At 34.2% G+C, this 22,902-nt stretch overlaps 2 protein-coding genes across 2 annotated transcripts; both read right to left on the bottom strand.

The window, feature by feature from the left end:
- Positions 1 to 9,451: 9,451 nt before the first annotated feature.
- Positions 9,452 to 17,791, bottom strand: LOC147407798 (dnaJ protein homolog 2-like). Its single transcript, XM_086436547.1, has 8 exons — positions 17,628 to 17,791; positions 16,591 to 16,788; positions 13,690 to 13,858; positions 13,463 to 13,604; positions 12,295 to 12,428; positions 12,063 to 12,205; positions 10,122 to 10,320; positions 9,452 to 10,017 (listed from the first exon to the last, which is right to left on the bottom strand). The coding sequence occupies exons 2-8, from the start codon at positions 16,738 to 16,740 to the stop codon at positions 9,692 to 9,694; spliced, it is 1,263 nt and encodes a 420-aa protein (XP_086292673.1). The 5' UTR covers positions 16,741 to 16,788; positions 17,628 to 17,791; the 3' UTR covers positions 9,452 to 9,691.
- A 2,474-nt stretch (positions 17,792 to 20,265) lies between these two features.
- On the bottom strand, positions 20,266 to 22,014 carry LOC147407797 (uncharacterized). The gene is made up of 2 exons (XM_086432859.1): positions 20,687 to 22,014; positions 20,266 to 20,598 (listed from the first exon to the last, which is right to left on the bottom strand). Exons 1-2 carry the CDS (start codon positions 21,373 to 21,375, stop codon positions 20,415 to 20,417), a joined length of 873 nt encoding a protein of 290 aa, XP_086288985.1. The 5' UTR covers positions 21,376 to 22,014; the 3' UTR covers positions 20,266 to 20,414.
- Positions 22,015 to 22,902: the final 888 nt, after the last annotated feature.

The following is a 22,902-nucleotide window of genomic DNA, read 5'->3' as shown; positions in this document are numbered from 1 at the left end:
AATGGTTCACCCTCATTCAAAAAATCTAGATAGATATATAATTTCTGATCATTGGATTTAAAACTTTTTTGTTTTTATGGACTTACAATTCATTGCTAATTACCTTATCCTAGCTATTATAAAAAATATTAAAATCCAATGGATTTGAAGAACCATCTCTCAATAAAATCTTTTATATGTGTGTGATCACTGATCATAAAGCATGGAATTAATTTTATAGCATGAAAAGACATGGGATAGGTATTAGTGATTAACACACCACAATTTCCCTTTTCCCAACTGTAAGCCATCTTATTTCCAAGTGGGGATTGTGATGGGCCTGTTTTTTTCCCTAAAAAATGATAGATATTGAGAGGAGATTTCCTGTCCTATTCAGCAAAATAATGGCAAAGATCCTCCTTGGATCTGACATCATCTAAACCCTAACTTTCTCAAGAGCAGAATGTAACCTTGGACCAACCTATATCAGAACCCCATATCAACCAACTCTTACTTCCATGCCCAAGCCATGGGGCCTTATCTTGTTTTAATATTTGATCACAGATTCATACCCTAATAGATGCTATTTTCACTGCTAGACCCTACTACTCCCTTATATTCAACTTGATTGATTTTTGTTAATTATTCATTTTCAAAGCTGTGGGATCCACAATAAGGATATTTAGTCCTTGGTTGACCTATTTTTGATGGATTTGCTAGTCTAAATATTATAGGTTAATCCATTTTAATAGGAGCGCATATGTAACATGGATCTAGTTCGAATCACTTGAACATGCATATGTTCAAACCATGTATATTTTATTTGTCAAAACTAGCTACGACTACAACTTGGCCGCCTTAGATGGATTGAAGAGTAAACCCAGGCAGGGGTGGAGCTAGTAAGGAGTCAGTGGGGGCAATTATCCTCACATACCTTTAAGATACCCTGTATTTTTCACTAATTACATGCCCTAACTCTTGCACTTCTCTCCCTATTTGCCCCCACTCCCTTACCCCTTCCGATATTTGCTCCCATCGAAATTTTGAGACATCCCTATGCTTTCAACTAATTACATGCCCCATTTACCTCACTCCCTTACCTCCCTCCAATTTTTGAAAAGCCCCCCCTTCCATGTTTTGAAAATGATATTTGCATCTTGACTGAGACCCCTCTCATGGACTAATTGAAAATAACTCAAATATCATTTTCTTCAACTTTTAATAAAAAACCTAAGGGTGCGTTTGATTGTACATGAAAAATAGAGCGAAAAATTAATTTTCATGGAAAATGACATTTTTCATGTGTTTAATTGTCTTTTTTCATCCCCAAAATATCATCTTGTTCTTCCCTACTCATATCTTTTTCTTCCATATCACTACTACCACTACCATAACTACCATCACACTGATCTTGACATCGTCACCATCTCCGACCATCTTTTCTCTATCTTTGTCTTCTTCTTCTTCTTCTCCTTCTCCTTCCCTCACCTCCGCCGCCACCACCACCACGTCCTCCCCCCTCCCTCTTATATTTCTCAAGTCTCTTCTTTTTCGCCCCTCTCCTTCTTCTTCTTTTTCTTCTTTATCTTCCTTAGATATTTTTCCTATTATTTTGTTTAAGTAAAATCAAATAATGGAATTTAATTTTTTAATTCTATCTATTTTCTACAATTATTTTTTCATGGATTTCAAATTCTATGAAAAGTCACTTTCCATGCAATCAAACATACCCTAAGTAGTTTGCCACAACTAAAAAAGAAAATCATGGCTCCACCCCTAGACCCAGGTGCAACTCAAGTGGAAGAGTCCTAACTCAAGCTTAACTTAATCCAAGAACTGAATTTGAACTCATTGACCCAAGCTTAACTCGAACTTGAACTTCTAAACTTGGGTGTGGGTTGGACTCCTTTAACTAGCCAAATTTTGTATTGATTAGCATAGAAAGTTTATATTTAAGCACCGAATACTTTGGGATAAATAAAAATATATGATTAATATAAAAATATTTATATATTATTATTTAAGGTTAGAGTAGGGTTTAGCTGGCTTGCACGAATCCTAAGCTTGTGTTGAGTTATTTCTCAACTCATTTTCTATATAACTTAGTTAGGCTCGTCCATCAAGGCCAACTTGCCCAAATTGTTGTCCTAGTCAAAACCCATACTCTTGCCATGGAAGGCTCATTCCTAATTGATCACTCAATTTAATGTGTGGGATAAGTGACTTTTAATTTTTCTTGTGATTTATAAGCGATGTAAGAATGTCATGGTAAGTTTTACAATTTTGGTATCGATAATAACTAAACAAATAGAATAATGATTTGTTGACTCCTCCCCACCCCCCGACATATTCCCCATACTCTCCTGACGTGGCATGTGCTAGAACCAAAGTTTTTTTTCCTTAGAATACACAATTGAACATAGATATGTGGATGTGTAATTGTGTATCCTGAGGAAAAAATCTATGGTTCTAACATATGCCATGTCAGGAGAGCATGGAAGAGTATGTTAGAGGGGCGGAGTCAGAAAATCACGACTAAAACAAATAATATAGGTTAAGCTAAGTCCCACCCTTACATTAATTCCATGCCAATTCGAATGCATGTGTGTCTGAAGTTTTTAGTGATTTATGTAAGAACTTTACCATAAATTCTAAATTTATCATCTAGGGTAATTAGACAAATAATATGGATAAGCTAAGTCTCTCCCATACTTTTCTATGCCTTGGCCATAGGACCCAATACTTTAAATCTTGCTTTGTTTATCTTTAAAGACCACATGATTTCCATCCTAATAAATGTTAATTTCATTAATTGCTTGCCCTACATGGGTATCTGATAAGAACTTCTCTCTTTGGCTTATATGACCATAATCAATTTTTTTGGGTCTACCATCCGTCCCATTGTTGCCAATTAGCGTAATTATCATAATGCGATATGCAGAGCCCCATGGGCACATTAATTCGATTCGATATTAACCACTGTCCTTGTCCTATTATCTTAAAGTAAATGATTAATAAGTGGTTAAGCAGTCAGTATTTCTTAAGATGATTTAAAGGGTCTCTCATATAATACAATAATTATTCTTTCTTGTGCTTCCATTACCACTAAATATCACAAGACTTTGGCATTATCTTTGCGATTTGTAGCAATATTTGGAGGTACTCTAACAATAATGCTTAAGATAAAAACAGTAGCAGTTGTCATTTTCATCTAAGATTGGAACTCTTTCTAGTGGTTGTCATTTTCGTTTCGCTAACAATGGATAAAAATATCTTTTTGGTACAAAAATTGGCTCTGGTCATCAACCAAGGAAAATCTATTTTCCAAACATATTTTGGTACTCTTTTTCTAGGTCAGTTTAGTTTTCAAAATGACTTATTTGATTTCGACTCGTGCTGTAGTGACCTCAAGATTGGATCTCATATTGCACATCTTGACGTGAAAATGGATAGGAATCATTGATGCTTTTTCACTCATATCTAGAGGAAAAGCATCTATGGTTCGCAGACACTTTTACGTCACGGTGTGCGATGTGAAGTCCAATCTTGAGATCACTTTAGCATTATTTTTTGGTTTAACTATAAATAACAACAGTAAATCAGTGTAAAACAAAAAAGAATCGATTTGAAAAACGTCGAAGGCGAAGATGACTCAGTATCATTTGTGAACAAAACAAGACAAGAAGACCAAGTTTCTCCCTCTTCTTCTTATTTATGGTTCACCGATCTAAAAATCACCCTTTTCTTGTCGAGAATCGTACGAGTCATCTTGGTATTGTTCATTAATGAGACAACACATTTTTATGAGATTTAAAACCATGGTAATTACAAAGGCCATTAATATCCCTCATATTCAGTTATGTAGTTAATAATCAATTATTGATCTCATAATTCATTAATTACGAGATTGGTTACCTATTAGTATTTATAATCAGTTGTGTTCATGAAGTATGTGAGATTTCCAGGATCAATCTACACTTGCAACCAAACACCCTTTAAGAGTATATAATTATTGTAATTTGTGTTCAAACTTTATAACATGAGGTTAAGATAGGGTGGGTAGGCCTAGAATTCTCTGTCTTACGTTAGAAAAATGTCCATGTTTACCAAACTCAACGCTTGTGTGGTGGCAAAGACTCCACAGTAGCACGTTGGCTTTGAGAAATTGTGCACTATTTTAATGCTAAATTTCATTATCAGTTTGTACTCTCGAATATTTAAGGTGATGACTTTATGGTTCCCAATTTTTCATAATATGCTGCATTAATTAATTCTTCATATTTGATAAAGATTCATATTTTATTTGTAGAATTCACATTTTAATTTACTATTTGAAAACAAAAATAGTAGTAATTTGTAGGGGTTACCAATAGAAGCTAGTGCAGGTGGGGCATCGCGGTCGTGTCCTTTACTAAGCCAATTGTGTGGCACTTGAAGGTTTATGACTTGCAAGTAAGCAAATGGAACCCATTCCTGCAAGCGATGATTGCCCGCAACACGATTGAATAGATGATCAAATGTCAATTTTTATTTATGATAATCAAGACAATTATTCGGTTGCTCGGTAACTTAAAATTATAAGGATACCTTTTTAAGGCACTTATTCTTAAATATCAATTTGGTTGTTATATACTTCATTTTCTTTATTATACTCCATCATCACTTACTATTTCATGAAAAAAAACACGCTTATTTGCAATTTGGAATTGATATTTTTAAGAAAGTACACACACTTTATTTAATTAATAAAAATATAACCATAGCTCCAGTATGATCCACAGTTCAATTATATTTTTACTTGTCCCATGTCCATGCTAGGTTGCATTTTTCATACTGCCTATATATAATATAAGTATCACTAATGTACTATGCTACTCATCAACTCCAATTAATAATAATAAAATCATTTTTTTTTGTCCTACTCATTAGTAGTTGTAATGAGTAATGATTTTCGACTCCCCACGTGGCATATGTTAGAACCATAGGTCTTTTTTTTTTCATTGGAATACACAATTGCATATATTTACGGGGATGTAAAATGTGTATCCCGAGGCAAAATATATGGTTCTTGCACATGCTATGTCAAGAGAGTATTTTGAGTGGCCATGTGGGGGAGTCAGGATTATCACGACTCACTTGTAATACTCAACATATATATATATATATATATATTTTCAGGATTACTTACATGACTAATATCTATTTAAGAAATAAAAAATACATAATATATATATATTTTAATCGCAGTGAATATTGCATGGAAATCAGCCTCAACACTAGGGAATTTTACAAGGAATATTTAAAAGAACAATGTTAGAGTGACTGCACAGAACACTGCGTTCGACACTGCACTATGTGAGGTGTGCTCATAACCATATATATTTTTCACTCTAATCTCAAGGAAAAGCACCTATGGTTCCGAGCACACCTCACATCAGCATAGTGTGGAATGCAGTGTCGTTCGGAATTTTCTATGCCATCCAATCAGCAGGATCTCTATCGGCCAAGCACAGGTTTCCATTCCTCTCTCATGTTACCCAACAAATTTGATTTCCATTATCTCTTTGGAAGGCAGGCCTGTCCAACTGGCTATTTCACTGTTTGGTCATCCATGCTGGCCATCCTCACAAAATATAGATTTCATTGTTTGTCCAACTGACATGTTTATTTTCCAACAATCTGAATTTTTTTTTAATTCTATATTCTAGAGCTCTGAAAAATCAAGAGCATCCAACTAATCTTTCGGCTCCCCTCCCATCACACACATTGGGTAATTTCCGGAATAAATCCCTAAGGGATGATTCGAACTCAAAACTTCTGCTTCATGGGACATGGTCCTGGTCATCTTGCCAATTCATTTTGATTTGATAACTTTAATGAAAGGACTTACTATATGTGGTATGTGATTAATGTTAAATTTTAAGTGGAGGAAGGTGGAGAAAATCCGAATAATGGAAATTGCTCTGAAGTACGTAGTAATCTCTGTTGTCTTATAAACAACAGACGCCCCACTTCGTTTGAAATCGAATTTGCAATTGAATTGCTAGCGAATTTGTCTTCAGGATACAACATAATTCAATTTTGTCAATATATTCCCTCAAAGTTTGCACTAACTTTGAGAGATTCGGTCACACATAATCTTTGATATAGGAACGCCTCTTTTTTGTAGAAAATAGAAAAGAGTTTAAATAAAAAGAAAATTAGAAAAGAGAGATTAAGTTTTTCTGGACGTAATTGATGTTTATATATAGAGAACAATTTCAAAAGTCACATCTATTCGAAAATAGACAAAAGAAACTCTATAAGTATGAAACTATTAGAAGGTGTCCTTTGGATAAACCATGTTAGGAGACACCGTTTACATAGAAATACAATATGCACCTCTTGGAACCACTAAGAACCCGTTCAATAAATCTAAGTATTTTTTAAATGTTATTTTTTGAATGTACAAATACGCATTTCATATATTAAATATTTAAATAAAAAAAATTATCAAGTTTTCGGCATGATTTTTCATGATGTGCTCAAACAGTGGAAATGGATTTGCCAAGTAAGTATTTTCCCTCCAATCAAACACGTCCTTAAAGTAACTTTCAAATTGCTATTTTAAAATAAAATAAAATAAATTAATTTTTTTGAATCAATACAAAATAAATATATAATATATTTTTAACAATTAATGAACTATATATATCATAGGGGAAATTTCCTACATCATACCTCAAGACTCATAATGCTAGATGATGAGGTCAAAACTCCTATTGTTAATTTTAATGGATTATTTGCGATTATAGTTTGACAATCAAATTAGTTTTGAATATAATGTAAATGATTATTTTTTTATTATTAGATTTTATATTTTCCCATGATGGATGTCCTTAACAAGTCCATAATGAGCAAATGTTGAAAGCCAATAGTTAAAATGAAAATTTTGGGAATAACCTTTAGCCTCTATGTCCAGAAAGGAGAATAATGTACTTCTTTCTTGGTTTGCCAACAAAGAGAATAAATCCACTAAAAAACAAAAAGTTGTGGTGCTTTGAGCTTAGTTTCTCCTTTACAAATTGAAACAAATTTATGTCAGATATATATAAATATATGTAACACAGTTGGTTAAGTGTCCATTAGTATACATATTAGGCCAGTACCATAGGATTAGAATATTAAAAGATTATATATTAATATATAAACATGATTTCATACCTTGGAAGCTCTACGTGTCAACCAAGCTCGGGATTTAGCTTATCTAAACATGGTTTCAAACCTTGGACAATCTCGAGTTGACTTATTAATTGATTTGTAGAATTTTTCCTAAATTTGAAACCTTTTTGTTACAATGCTTTAGACGTAAATTGTAATGGAAACCTCTTTGCCATTTAATTTAAATTTTTTTTCGGTCTTTCTTAATAAACAAATATTTACCCGATTGATTAATGAGGCTTTGTTTGAGTTTTAGAGAGAAATGTAAAAGAGACAGAAAAGACCAAAACTCGACTATTAATGGGACATGGGCTTCTTCTCACCATCAAATTACATGAATGGAAAAAAAGAAGAAAAGAAAAAGGATGGTGACACATTCAGACAACAATTCATGTAACCAAAGATGCATGAATTTTGGATTTTAAGAATATCTTCTAAAGTGATTGGTGAGTGAAGTAGATGAAATGTAGTATAAGACAAACATCAACACTGAAGAGAAAGTTGATGATGGGTGGTGGGTGGTGGGTGCCGGGTGGGTCGGTAGTGGTTTATGACCCATAACTAGTGATTAAAATCGATGCATCTTTTATATAAAGTTGTGATTCTTCCAATTCCTAATTTTATTTATTTATAAAATTTAAAATGATATTTATCTTTCTACCTTTTTCCTTGAGGGAAATCCTCTGGATTTTTTCTCTTTTTTTTTAATCCCTTTCCATAGTTTTATAATGGGTTGAATTTTATTCGAAATTTGAGTGTTGTGAATCCGAATTTAATTGATTTGATTCTTTTAAGTGTATCCGAATTAAAAAATGAGTCGGATATAGGTTGATGTCCCTTAACCCAAGTTGAATCAGGGTCGGATGAGGATCCATTCCTGTATTCATCTAAATTCAAATAATATATTATTTTGTAAGTTATATTTTTTAAGATATTTTTTTTCAACCAACAAATGAAGGTTCTTGTGAACCTTCATAAACAAGTGAAGCAAGGCCCTGCCATGTGTGCGGCGGAGCTAAAGTCAAACCCAAATCCTCAAAATCTTTTTCCAGAAATGTCGCAATTTCTTCTTGAAGTTGATCTGCACTAGGAATGGGGTATTCCACTTCGTTAGAAACAGATCTTCTTTTTCTAATAAGAAACAAGAAAAAAAGACGAGAAAATAGTCGGATAATACTGGATAACTGGTCTTGGACATAATGATTAAGGTTTCCCAACAAAAACGAAGAGATTTTGAGTTTAAGTCACACCTTTAATGATTTTCTTAAAATTATCTTGAATGATTCAAAATTATTCAAATCAATTGATTCAGTCAGATTGGATCCGAATATGGGTTTGACTAGTGACCTCCCTTATCCGAATATGGGTAACAACATAATGGTTCGGATATAATTTTAATTAATAAGATCCAAGATAGATTCAAATTTAGATCCGAATAAAAAATTTGGATATGAATATATCAACGGCCCGAACCCAACCCAGTATCTCTCTCACTCTTTTGTGGATCTAACGAAAATCCTCTCTTTAATTTTATCTCGTTTTAGCGTGGAGATCAACTCTTGATATCCACCCTTTGGATTGAGAATGTTTATGGAAATATGTGAAGTTTGAACTCTAGTGAAAGCATTGACAACATTGACATTGACGCTTGTTGAAGTTGCCCTCGAACAATCTATTTAAATGTGATTGACATCTAAAAAATTTCGATATTGACAATTTTAAATCCATATTTTTGAAGATGATGTTAGATCGAACTTTTATAATTATGTATATTGAAAACTCTTATTAATAGATTTGAACACTTTCGAAACTGAATGATCTCGACATAATATTCAAAATTGTCATTTACACATTACACTAGTCAACGGGATATCAACATTGTATAGCACCAACATTTAGACTGTTGATCAATCATTATTGTGGTTTATAAGGTTGATGTCCAAACTGCAATTATGCACTTTACAACATGAATTATTAAAGATTCTGTAAAATGCAACGATATTTTGTTCTAGTTTTGGATCTAAAGGTCTTTTTTTTTTAAGGTCCGTCCACGTTAGTGTTTCACTAAATGAAAAGAATTGAACAAAAATGAGAAGAAATAATACCCCTATCTAAACGCCAAAAACAAAAAGAATTGAACCCAAAGAAAAAAAAAAAAAACATAAAGGTTACGTCGCAGAATGAGACCTACTTCAAATAACAGTTGAGTAAAATACGATCTACACAACCAAGCAGTTAAGGTTTTATGAAGGGAGCATCACACAATGAGAACTACCTCAAATAATAATTCATTTATGTTCTTAAATCTTGACCAAGACATAGTACATAACTGCAAGAAAATCAAATTTAATATACTATCTAAACGCCACACTAGTACCAAAATAAAAAGGTGTTCTTCCTGATAACCAAAAACATATATATATCACTCTAGAGGTTATTTAACTTGATCCCAAAAGATGATACCTTCTATGACATTATAGAGCAAGAGAGACAACGCAACCCACATTTTCCTTTATTGTTGGGCACACTGCACCCGCGGCATTGATGATTGTTCATCATCCTCATCATATGCCTCTTGCTGCTGCTGTTGCTGCTTCCTCCTCATCTCCTCCTCAATGTTGACATCAGTCATGGTAGTCTCTTCGCACTCATCTATCTCCATGTCTGACAAGTGGTTGCCTGCCCTCGGAGGCAGAATTGTCTCCAATGTACGGCACTGGTCCGGGGAAAGAACCCCTGAGTCTGGGAAATCCACATTGAAGTGGATGTACAGTCGACCTTTGATGATAGGCCTCTGATACTGTGGCATCCCCTCATCATTAATTGCCTTGTATTGACCTAGATCAAAATGATATAATCAGAGCTATAAACAAAATGGGTATTCTACTTGGAAGAACCAAGAAAAAAAAAAAATCCCACATAAGTGGATCCCAAAATAGTACCAGGCTTGATGATCTCCCCAGGATTTGATTTTATTAGAAGTTGTCTGCCATCGAGATGCGTTAGGGCAAACTGGAAGCCACAGAGAGCCTCTGTCAAGCTGAGTGTGTGCTCTACATAGAGATCATCGAACTTGCGCTTAAACTTTGGGTGCTCCTTCAGTTGCAATACAAAAACAATGTCCCCTGTAATCGTATCAGGCTGCACACAAAGGAACAGGAACGAGTATTTCAGCAACAAATACTATTATTTTGAAAAGTGTGGGACCATAGTCACCAAAGTCTCTGAGCTACTGAAATAATCATTATTACATGAAGACTTTTTCTTTCACTGTTTTAATCACGACTTCTTTTTAATAAGGCACGACTTTTATGAACTTCGCGATTAAATCACAAATAATGCGTAAGATAGTAAGGATGCAAATGAAGATAACATTAATTAGATGTTTTTGATCGGTTAATGAATCCTAACTTGTACTCATGATTATCCATGGAACTTAGTGATTTATCATTGTAGTTTAATATGGGACTTGATGTTATAATATGAGAACACCCTCTAGTAGGAACAATTATATGGCCCTAACCCTAACTTGATTTTTTTCCTGATATTCCCAATTTTATCGAATTTTCCCCTTGCAGACTTCTTCCCGAACCTCTAACACACTATCAAATAGAATAAGTTCAAATGATAGTATGTAGGGGTGACAATCTTAACACAACACGAAATTAGTAGGTTTGGGTCATAATAGTGTCAACAAGTCTAACACGATTATTAAATGAGTCGGGTTCGGGTTCAGGGCATCAATTATTTAAGAATTTTTTAAATTACCAATTTTTTTGCTATAATTTCCTAGAACATTTTCATAATATATTATATTCAGACTATAAAATATAGGGGGTGTTTAAAGATTTTTTTCAAATAATTAATGACTAAGCTTACTTTCAGAAAAACAAAACACTTTACTTACTAAGTTATTTATTTATTTATATTTATGTTTTTTTTAACATATTCTTTCATTGAAATCTAGAGGGCATGTAGTGCTTGATTCCTAATATGGTGATGTATGGGGGCAAAATGAAACGACCCTTAGTAAGATTTAAGATATTACTAAACAAGGCTAGTATGTCTCATGTGATAATGAAATACACTTTGCTTAGCCAAAAAATTAGTAAGGAAAGTTTTCAAGCCACATCACCTCATGGTATCCAAAAACATGATATGACGCCATGGGTTGTAAAGGACAAAATTCTATGAACTTTGAAAAAAAAAACTCAATAGGAAAGTTATTTTCACCATTGAATTGTAATTTTAAATTCTGGGAGTTTGGTAGCCGTCCCTTTTCAAAACCTTTGATCAAGCTCAATTTTTTTAATTTGAGTTTTTCCTTGAAATTTAGAAGGCAATGGTGATGGGTTACAAATGTGGTAATCCATGCGGTTCCAACAACACGTAGAAAGATTGTGATGGTGACAACGATGAAGATAGATCATAATGTGTGCTTTAATTATTATTTTTTTTGTTATAGGTAGAGACATGTAGTTTTTGTACTAGGCTATGGACACATTCTTTTTCTTTATTTCTCGTCCCTTTAATTGGTTGTGATACATTTTTTGTTATAAAACTTAGTTTGTGTTTTGTGATACTTAATTTATGTTATTAGTAGATATTGGTTTAGGTTGTGTGACTTTATTTTTAGTAATGGTATTTTTCGTTGAGGTGTTGGAAATGGAACTTATTTTTTCTAATAAAGACTAGAATTTTATTAAACAGGTTATATATGGGTTGGGTCAGGTATACCTATTTATAAATGGGTTGGATTTGGGTTTAAGTTCTTGATACGATTATTAAATGGGTCAGGTTTGGGTTTGGTAAATTTTCATAATACCCTTACCTCAACACGACCCGACCCATTGCCCCCCCTAAATTAGTATGACTTTACTTACAGCTTCGTCAGCTTCGCCCTGGAATACTATCTTCTGGCCATGCTGCATTCCTTTCTCAACATGAACCTCCAACACCTTCTTCTCCTGAGTAACCTTATTTCCCTTGCACTGAGGACACTTGTCTTTTTCACTGATGACCTCACCTATATCAATAAGAGACACAATCGAGGGAAAAATTGAGAAACTTCTATCCCAATGATAACTGAAACAAATCTCGGCTGCAATTAGGTACCTGAGCCTTTGCAATCCGGACAGACATGTTGCATTTGTTGGATCATGCCCGGTCCAATCTGCCTAGTAGTAATCTTCATTCCCGAACCTTGGCATCCAAAACATCTACCAGAAGCTCCACTCTTTGACCCTTTCCTGAAATAGTTACAGATACAATTTAAAAGCACATTCCATATGCAAAGAGTAAGCCAGAGTAATTCACTTTTTTGGTAAACTGAACAGTGAAAACGCATTTTAGAAGGTAACTAGTACAGAATATAAGGAAAAAAAGGATCTTTAAAATGTACATTAATAAGTAAGCCATGAGAATTTTGACAAATCAACATGAACAACTGAGTGATTCATGTATATGGTAAATGTATATACTTAAATATCAATTAGTAAAAATTAATTATCAGAAAGAATGGATCAAATTAAAACTGAAACAAAAAAAATAAAAAAGAAAGCATGCGCAGAACACAGGTCTCACCATGGCCTTCAAACCGAAGGACCTTGTGATATTAGTCTGTAGACAATTAAAGTCAAAACTTTGCTAAAATGTTTCAATTCATGAATTTCAATATTAGGGCTAACAAACTTCCTAGTCATATTGTAGACTACTTAAGGCTGAAAGTATCCAAAGTGTACACCCACCTCACTTGAAAAACAAAAACACAACCAAGTGAAACATCAAAATATTTTTTAACAAGGTGTCAACTCTGCAAGTTGGAAAAGTCCGCAGGTGGTAATAGCAAACATGGGATCGAAACCCCACCTTCACCCACTTACCTACATAAAGAAAACATTCCAGGAAGCCTTCAAAACTTAATAACAAACGCTGAAGTAGAAAACCTCAAAGTCAGCTCCTTCCCATCATAGATATACTGTACAGACACAGATGCTGCAACCCACTCGTGTCTATTGTAAATAAGGGGAATTCACCTCAAATTTGAACAACTTTTTTTCATTTTAGAAGTCCATGCTTCTAAAACCATAACTCATGCCAATTTATTATATAGACAGTATAGCTGAAGCTCAAAATAGATGAAATGGCTTCAATTAGAAACCATAAACCAGTTTCATAGCTCATCTGACTATAAGACAATGATGCACCCACAAAAACCAAGTGATATGTCAAATGAGCCAGAAAAGGATTATTGGGGAGAGATAATATAGAACAGAAGACATACCCTTTACATTTAGGGCACAGTACATTTCTAGACAATGAGAGCTTCTTTGATGTTCCATTATACAAGTCCTCAAGAGAAACCTTCAGGCTGTGCACCACATCATCACCTTGTTTCTTTCTTCGTCCTCTAGAGCTACCGCCACCTACAGCCATTAGAATAATCAGAAACGGCACATCAAGTATGCATATAAATGAAAAAAAATGAGAAGGAATTTAGCAATCTCTCACCACCGAAAGCTGCTCCACCACCGAAAAATGACTCAAATATGTCAAAAGGATTGTGAGCACCACCACCTCCTCCCATTCCCTCTTTAAGTGCATCTTCTCCATATTGGTCGTAAATTTCTCTTTTCTCAGGATCACTTAGAACTTCATAAGCCTGGGCCAACTCCTTGAACTGATCCGAAATCCAAAACCAACAGATAAGACAGAAAGAACCAAAATGCGGGTAGGCCAATATGATAACATGAAAATTTGAAGTGGACAAACATTTTAACACAAACATCCTTCGAGTGAAGCCTAACACAGACAGAGACATCCATGTTGTTTCATAACTAGTATAGAGATTACTTAAAGTAATACAAATTAAAGATGGGCAGAAAGTAGGAGTGTTTTTCCAAGCAAGTTCAATGAAGTGCATCCAAGGCGACCACTTTCTAAACATAAAAGAGGCCTTGTCATATAGGATATTGGATGGCTAGTACTGGACATCATTTTTTAAATATATATTCATGTATTTATTAGACCTTCTCTCTTACAAAAGAGAGGATTCACAAAGGCCAATAAAAAATCCCATTGACCTTTCAGAGGAGAACCAGTATGAGGTATTTGCAAGGGCTCTTTAGACTTTGGCAAGCTTTTGGGATGACTCATGGTGTGGTGATACCATGTTGAAGACAAATTTCCTATAACTTATACTTACATTAGATCTAAGGAAACAAGTGGAGCTTGTATCATCAATTAGGAGAGTATCTCATGAAACATAGGCCTTGACCAGAATGATTGGGTTATTGATGCAGTTGAAATCTAAATATCGTGCGAAGATCAAAGATCGATAGTTTTTTGAAGCCTTAGTGGATGAAACCAGGTAAAGAGGGCCATTTTTCTCGAACCACACTGAGCCCATAAGTTGTTTACTTGTAATGATCATAACTTTTTACTCATACATCTGATTGGGAAGCCATCAGATGTACTGGAAAGCTTGTTCAAAGAATTTCAAGAACTATGTCATGACTTTTGGGAAGATTGTAATGTTCTGGATGTCAAAAACATTTTTTTTTTATAAGTAGATGTCAATTCGTACATTAGAAGTAACAAAACTAGAGGTATTTTAAGTAGAGAGATTCTATTGCCACACCAACTTTTACTAATGCCAGCCTAATCCATATGTAATTCACCGAGAATTAGCACACATCTTGGGGTGGCATTAGCAAAAGTTGGTGGCAATAGAAGTTCTCTTATATCATTAGAAAAATATTTTATGCTATTTTAGATGAATGGCCAAGATTTTTTTCTTAGGTCTTAAGTTGGATTCTAGGGTTATTTTCCTATACATAGTTTGTTATGAGAATATGTAGACGGAGACTTTGACTGACTACAAAATTTGGATAACTTTTGAAGCCTTATTATAATTGTTGTTCCTCAAGATTCATATGCAAAGCAATTTCCGTGTCTTTTGACTTAGAATACTATTTTCAATTTTCTTGCGCTTTTTTCTGATTTTGTATCAAAACCACCCTATTTCTCTTAGTAGGCATCATTTCTCTTGCATCATGGTCCTCTCATTGAAGATTTGGTAAGTGTGTAATCTCTTTATCATAGCCAAACGAAAAGATATAGAGGTCTATTTTAGTTGTTGACCTTGGATGTTTGCCTTTTTGGTGCTTCTTTGTGTGTTTCAGCCCTCCAATTTATTTTATATAATACTTTTAAAGTTAAGTTAAGACTTGCATCAAAGATGGAGCCCATGTAGTGTGTTCATATTTTGATTTCTCACTTGTCTTTTGAGCTATAGAATTGGTTCCTCCAAAAGTTTGAGATATTTTGGGTATCTTCAAGAATATGCTAGAGGTTATGGAGAATCACTTTCCAAAAAAAGCTAGATTGTTCTGGACTCTGGCTCCCTCCACGTCATTTGTTGTAGAATACAAAAAAGAGGAACAAGAAGATCCATCTTTTTATAATCAGTCTTCGATCACACCATAGTATTGAAATGTGCAGTAGGAGAATTTTGTGCTCAGAAAGGGAGGAGTTTATCTTGAACAATTCTCAATAGTCTAGAAAATCAGCAATTGTAAGTGATAATCCTCATTTGATCCCAGATTTGTATAACCCACACGGCAAGTGCTTGTTGTTCTCTCATTCAATCTAATTATAGTAATAAACAAATTGAATGAATTGAAGCAAAATTTAACATTCGAATGAATTCTTTATATTATTGGATAGACATTAGTATGAAGAAGGTTTTGATCACAGGTCTCTGTGTTACCACCACAAACAAACTTTTGCACCTTCATGGCTTCACTTGAATGAATAATATCATTAATGTGCTCCACGGATGTATTTAAAACCTCATAGTCTACATTCAAATGACATTTTGAACTTTGTTCCACATGAATTGAGGCGTGAATACAAATCTTGACCACCATGGTGAAACTTAGGCATCCAAAAGAAGAAGAAGAAAGGGGGGGGGGGGGGGGGGTTAAAAAGTCTTCAGATAATCTTAAAATTATATTATCATTCCAAAATAGTGTGAACATTCCTTGACTTACATCTCAAGCAAACTTGTTACTTCCACATTTAAACACAACTAATCAGCAAATCATCATGACTTTGACGATCACATTTTCCATGGATTATATGGCCAATAGTCATAAAAAGTTAATGGCCCTACTAGATACAAGTATAAAAAAAGAAAGAGAAAAATTGGAATAATTCTTTACTATGAATAAATAAAAATTATCTATGGTGCAAGCACTTCCATCATTAAATTCTATTAAGCCAATACTTCAGCATTACATAATCTCCATTCATTTTAGTTAATGTTTGATCAAAAGATCAGGCTCACAGACATGACAATATACAAAAAGCAACACAAACCAAGATTTAGAAGAGAGGCAACGAGCTCACCTTCTCAGGGTCTCCACCCTTGTCTGGGTGATTTTTTATGGCAGCTTTTCTATAAGCCCTCTTTAACTCATCTTGACTTGCACTTTTTGAAACACCAAGAACCTCGTAGTATTTGGTGTTGTCACTCTTCTTTGGAGCTCGACCAAACATGATTAGAAGTTATTGATTTAGACCCTGAGTCTTGAATAAAGGGGGATCCTGAATGAACAAGAAATAAAGCCTTAACTCCCCAATAATAAAAGTTATCGCTTCTTAAAAAAATTACAAAACAATATAAAAAAGAATTCTCCTCTAATCTTTGCCATCCAATATCTACACATATTATTGAATAAATTACAGATAGTAGTATAACATGGTGAGCCAATTGGAAAACCTTTCAAAAAAAGAACCCAGTACACAAATTTCTTTAAAGAAAGCAAAGTATCCACCTTTAACACATGACTAAGTCTAAAGGGAATATAATCCATCCATGGATCAAAGCAATTAAATTGAGCTACATAGACCAAAATCAAATAAACACCACCACCCACAACTCTAATTAGAAAAATAACCTAGAATTCAAACAGGTGTTCAAGCGAACAAATCAAACAATAATTCATAAGACCACCGCAGATGCGTCGGATCATCGAAACTCTCTAGAAATCAAATCAATAAAAAGTTGATTTTTTTCAAAAGAAAAATAAAACCCCCTTCTTTATTTCGAAGAACACATAATTGGATCATATTTTTTTTTCACTAAAATCAACAAAAAGGAGCAGAGCAGATCTCAACAATCCCATTCAAAGTACAAATTATAGCAAACAAAATGTATAAAGACATTAATAATTTAAGCAAACCTTCAGATCACAAGCTTACAAAAACCTCTCAAAGAACACGAACCAAATCGAATAAAATCAAAGAAGATAAAATCTTCACGCTTTAAGATCAACAGCAAACAACACAAAACAAAAACCTAATATTAACACGGTTTCGAGATTGTTTCTAACAAATCGAAAGAACAAAAATAAAATAAAATCGAGGACGAGATCGAATCTTACTGGGTTTCAGAGAGAGACGAAGAGACGATCAACAAAATCGAGGAGGAGATCGAATCTTATCGAGGACGAGGACGAGGACGAAGACGAAGAGACTCTTATCGTCTCGCCTTGTTTCTTCGAAAGAGGGTTTCCGCCTTTGTTGACGGTCTCTTTAAGAAAGAGGAGAAGGAAGATAACTTTAGATCTCGATCGTTGGTAAGTATAAAATCTAACGGTAGAGATTCTTTTAGATTTTAATACGAAGCTTGGTGGTTCGTGTGAAAGGAGAACGGTGTGTTGTTGGTATTTGTTTAGTTTCCTATCACATCACTCCAGATTTTTGTTTTCTAAAAATACCCTTATTTGTTTATGGAATTACAAATAGAGAGATTCTATTGCCACACCAACTGTTGTAAACACCACCTCAATTTTAATTCAACAAAGAATTAGCTCACATGTTGTCATCTTGCGGTACCCTTCACTTGTTAGGGGTCGTTTGAAACCATTCTTGACATAGATCATACCCTTGTCATAATTGATTATGAGAGGTGATAATAATAATATTTAGTGAATTCTTTCATAGAAACCCCATGCAGATTTGTACGTGTTTCGTTGAGTAATAATTATTACTATTATCAAAATTGTTAGTGTGATCACAATATGTAATAGGAGTTCATTGTTTAGGATTATTGGTCAGAAAGTTTTCTATCGAGTCCTTATCGCTTAGCCTTATTGCTTGGGCGTTTGCTTACTTAGTAGAGTGCTAGTTTATCTAAGTAATTAACTTTCTATGAAAAAAGAGTGTGACTATATATTCCTGGTTTATAATGTTGTCAGTCTACAATTATAAATGTAGCGCTCGTTCTCTTGGTATCATTCACCAATGAGAGACGGACAGGCAAGTCATCTCAAATCTGATGTGTTTTTCCAATAAGACGAGATGGCGCTCATTGTTGAACGAGATGAGTTGTTCATGGACAAGATGTGACGTCAAAACGAGTTTTAAAACACGTGTTTGTGTCTAGTCATGTCTCACTGTCTTGTCACCAGGCATCCACAATTTGATGTAAGGAAATTCTTTTAATCATGTCCTTAATTCTAGAGTTAAAAGAAGAAAAAATATGATCATATTTCTATCAAATACCATCCCATCGGTCCACCTGATTTGTGGCTTACGGGGCCAATGAGTAGGGGTGGATGGTTGAGATAACTACTTTTTAGCAGGGATAGAATTATCAACCACTATTTTTCATCTTAATAGTGCAATTTAATATTTTTTATATATTATTTTTGGAAAAAAAAAAATAAAAATTGGGGACCTTTGTAGGGGGAGAACGGGGGCAAACTACACTTTTAAAGTCAGAAGAGTTGTGATAAACTATGACTAAATAAAAGCCACTCAAATGTGAGGGGAAGGGGTTCGATAAAGTGTTTAGTGTTCATGTATGACCCTCAATTAATATGAAAACCAAAGGAGTTTAAGAAGAAAGATCTTACAAACGAGAGTATATAGAGCATTACAAAGGTGTTCTACATCATCTAAAAATTTATTACCATTACTATTACTATTACTACTCATGTAAAAGTAAAATATAAACCAAAGAAAAAAAAAAGATGAGTATTAGAATCAAATCGATGACCATCGCATTACAAATGTGATGCTCTAACCTTTATGCTGAGCGGGCTCACATAACAGAAATTGTGTTATGCATAGGAATTTAATGAACTACTGGGATCTTATTCATAAAGTCAGAGGGGCATATATGTCATTAATTTGGATACACAAGGGGTAATAGTGATGTTAATTGAGAAGGTGGCCAGAGGGATCTTTCTTCTTAAACTCATTTGGTTTTCATAATAATTGAGGGTGGGTCATACATGAACACTAAAACACTTTATCAAACCCCTTCCCTTTCAAAAAAAAAAATCATGATAAAATGACTTGATTAAAGTCCCACTCAAATGTGACTTTAAGTGGCATTTTTCGGGTCGCAGTTTATTTTATCACGACTCTTCAATAAAACTTTTCCATGCAACATTTTTCCTTACGTTTTGAATCCGACTTTAAATCTGTTAATATTTGAGACACCTCGTTCGAAACACCACATGTACTCCAAAGGAGAGGTTTTTAACAAAGAGTCGTGCTAATCTGACTTAGGAATCGACTAACTTAATGTGACAAGTTGGGAAATCATAGATCTACTCTCCTTAAGATACAAAACTGCATCTTTTTATGGGGAGCCGTAATTTTATATCCCGAGGAGAACACATCTATGATTTTCGAGCCTATTACGTCATTGAATTGCCACGTACCTAAGTGAAATTAGCAGCACTCTTTACACAAATTATTTATTTAGAGTACCAAAAGGAAACAAAAAATCTCAAGCAATAATATCTAATTAATGACTTTGATCATATGATATGATATGAATAAGTCGATTGAATTGCCACGTGCCTAAGTCAAATAATTAGTACTCTTTAGGAAAATTTTGAAGCGGTATACATAACAAGTTATTTATTTAGAGTACCAAAAAGGGAAAAAAAAATCTCAAGCAATAATATCTAATTAATGACTTTGATCATATGATATGATATGATAGGTATAGGGTCCACTACTATCTAGTATACCCTTTTTAGAAGAATCCTTTTCAACATACAATTAATTCCAATAAGAACTGAGAATTACGATTGAGGTTCATATATTTCATTAAACGGACTAGACTTACAACATATTGTACATGATCACACACTAAGATTTTTGATCAAAGAAATTACTACTCAAGAAGGAAAGACAGATTCAGTTTGATATTAGTTACGCAGAAATCTGTGCGCCCACAAATTGTGATTTCTCACTTTGAACATAGCTTTAGTTTGCCCATTCAGAACCAATGGAATGACAGATTTAGATCCCATGATCATCACACCATATAGAGGATCCCTTCCTCCTTGCCTGACTTCCATCCCCAAGCTCTCCACCACTGGACCCCATCTCCTGTCCTCAACAAAAAAAAAAAAAATGAATCAAATACTTCATTTCCTAGAAGAGAACAGGTTGTAGGTGTAAAAGAGAGGGTACTTACGACGTAAAGAAGTTGATTATTTCATCCTTTGACAACGGGTATCCCCTCGACAAAGTTATAAACAATGTCCTTTTATCTCTAAGCATTTGTTTCTTAGATGGTCGCAGATATGGAAATGGCGTTGCAATTGGAATAAGTATCGAGCGAAGGGGAGCCCGAGTAGTTGCAGCAGCACCACTTGCCACATATGTCGCACCTGGTTCACCCAATGCCGCCCCTTGATTACTCGATCCTTCACCATATGGACGGATAACAGGTTGGATTGCAAGATCATCAATTTCACGTGCAATGTTTTCTCCGAAAATTACATTACAAATGTTTTCCATTACACGAACAACCCCTTGAGATGCGAAGATTCGATAGTACCAAAAAAATCTACTGTTGATAGTCTCGTTAATTAGTCGAGCATGAATTGGCATATCGTCATCATCCGTTGGCTGTGGTGCATTGGGTGACATAAAATTGAGAGCCAGTACCAGCTCATTGAATATGGCATCAATTGTTCCATCATTGTCAGCAAAAATATTCCTAATTAGGTCATAATGACCAATTTCTTCGAGCCATAGCCAAAGAGCGATGACAAATTTTGCAGTTTTGGGATCTTTGCCCATATCCTGCACCAGTCGATTAAACAAGTGGCGTTCCATAAGGTGAAAACGAAGAAGATCAATGGTGCTAATGGATGCCATGGTTGATAAATTTTACAATTTACTTTATATATTAATATTAACTATAGAAAAAAGATGATGAGTATGTTTGGGCTGTTCGATTGCATTTTATATAGAGAATGATTGGACCTTTTGGTGACTCTTGTAACATGGCTTTTGGGTGGAAACGTTGTGAAAGGAAGGGTTGTAACCTTTTGGAAGGAAGAAGAGAATGGCCGGAAGAGATGTCTTGGGAACGGTATATTTCAAACGAATGTAATTACATAAATGCCCTTCAGGTAATTATGAACCATTGGGATATTCCTATGAATCCTGAACTGATCCATTAAAAAATCCTAATCGATATCTGTATGTATGAAAAAAAAAAATTTGTATTTTTCCTCTCATCTCAGCCATCCTTAAATATTGGAAAAAGTGTCTTGAATAGCGATGTCAATGGGTTTGTTCCTAAGGAACTTAGAACCATAACCATTATATTTAGTTTAGTTCCGGTTCTCGTCGATTTTTTATCTGGTTTCAAAATAAATTGAATCGATATCGAAATTGCGAAAAATCACGGGTACCCATTGGTTCTGGTTCTCAAGAATCGAACTAGAAAAAAAGTATTTCAAATCTTTATAAATCTTTTTTCCTTTCAAAAAATTATAATATTATTAACAAAATTATTAACTTAGTTATAATTTATTATAATAAAGATACAAATTGCTGATTTTTTTAAAAAAAAAAATTTGTATCTCAACCATATATATCCCGATGATACTTATCTCGAGGATAATTTTCTTTCGTTAGATTTTGTGTCATTTATTGAGTCAACTGAACTTGTTTTTCACCGTGAATATGCCTTGTTCTAATTCAGATGTTGTATTTTAGATTTCAAAGTGCTCCCTTGGAGAACTCCACACTTCTAAAATGAAGCATCACTTTTGATCAGAGGACCCATTTAATTTAATTTTGGGGGCATTTTTTCTAATCTACTCAAAAACATATATGATAATAGCTAAACATAATTCTAGATCAAAAGCTTTACTAGGTAAATCAGGATAAATCCTTGTGAGTGGCCAATGAAGGGTCTTGAACTCAAGACCTTTCCCTTCTTAGAAGGAGAACCTAACCACTACACCTGATTTAAATGATAAAATTATTCATCTAAAGAATCAATTTATCATTTACCACTAGAATTTACCAATTGCTTACACATACTTACATTGAGAAGAATTCGAGGCATATAACCCTCTTGAACAGCATCAAGCTGCAATCAGCACCAATCTACTGCTACCCATATGTGTCAAACATAAGAGGATCGACGACACTCTATGCTCTCCCCATTGTGACGTATATGGACTTTTAGATGTCGAATAATTTTGAAAAGGCTTATGAAATGCCATGAGCAATGATCAAATGAGTCATTAATTTGCATGAAAATAAAACTAAAGAAATGAAAAAGTGGAGAATATTATTTCCCCATCTTCCAAGATAAGAATGGAAAAAAAAAAAAAAACTTGTTCAATTCAGATGATTATAGAGAATGCCACAATGGTCGAGAGGTTA

Source organism: Akebia trifoliata, chromosome 3, assembly GCF_017979445.1.
Source record: "Akebia trifoliata isolate Shusen 1 chromosome 3, ASM1797944v1, whole genome shotgun sequence".
In the NCBI taxonomy this organism is placed as follows: domain Eukaryota; kingdom Viridiplantae; phylum Streptophyta; class Magnoliopsida; order Ranunculales; family Lardizabalaceae; genus Akebia; species Akebia trifoliata.
This window is presented reverse-complemented; position numbering and strand designations above follow the sequence as displayed.

Excerpts from the sequence above, each read along its gene's own strand:
- LOC147407798 (XM_086436547.1), bottom strand. The coding sequence starts at position 16,740 with ATGTTTGGTCGAGCTCCAAAGAAGAGTGACAACACCAAATACTACGAG. Across the intron at positions 13,859-16,590 it reads AGGGTGGAGACCCTGAGAAG|TTCAAGGAGTTGGCCCAGGC; the intron begins GTGAGCTCGTTG and ends ATTTCGGATCAG. Across the intron at positions 10,321-12,062 it reads AGGGCGAAGCTGACGAAGCT|CCTGATACGATTACAGGGGA; the intron begins GTAAGTAAAGTC and ends CTTTGTGTGCAG.
- LOC147407797 (XM_086432859.1), bottom strand. The coding sequence starts at position 21,375 with ATGGCATCCATTAGCACCATTGATCTTCTTCGTTTTCACCTTATGGAA. Across the intron at positions 20,599-20,686 it reads ATAATCAACTTCTTTACGTC|GAGATGGGGTCCAGTGGTGG; the intron begins GTAAGTACCCTC and ends TGTTGAGGACAG.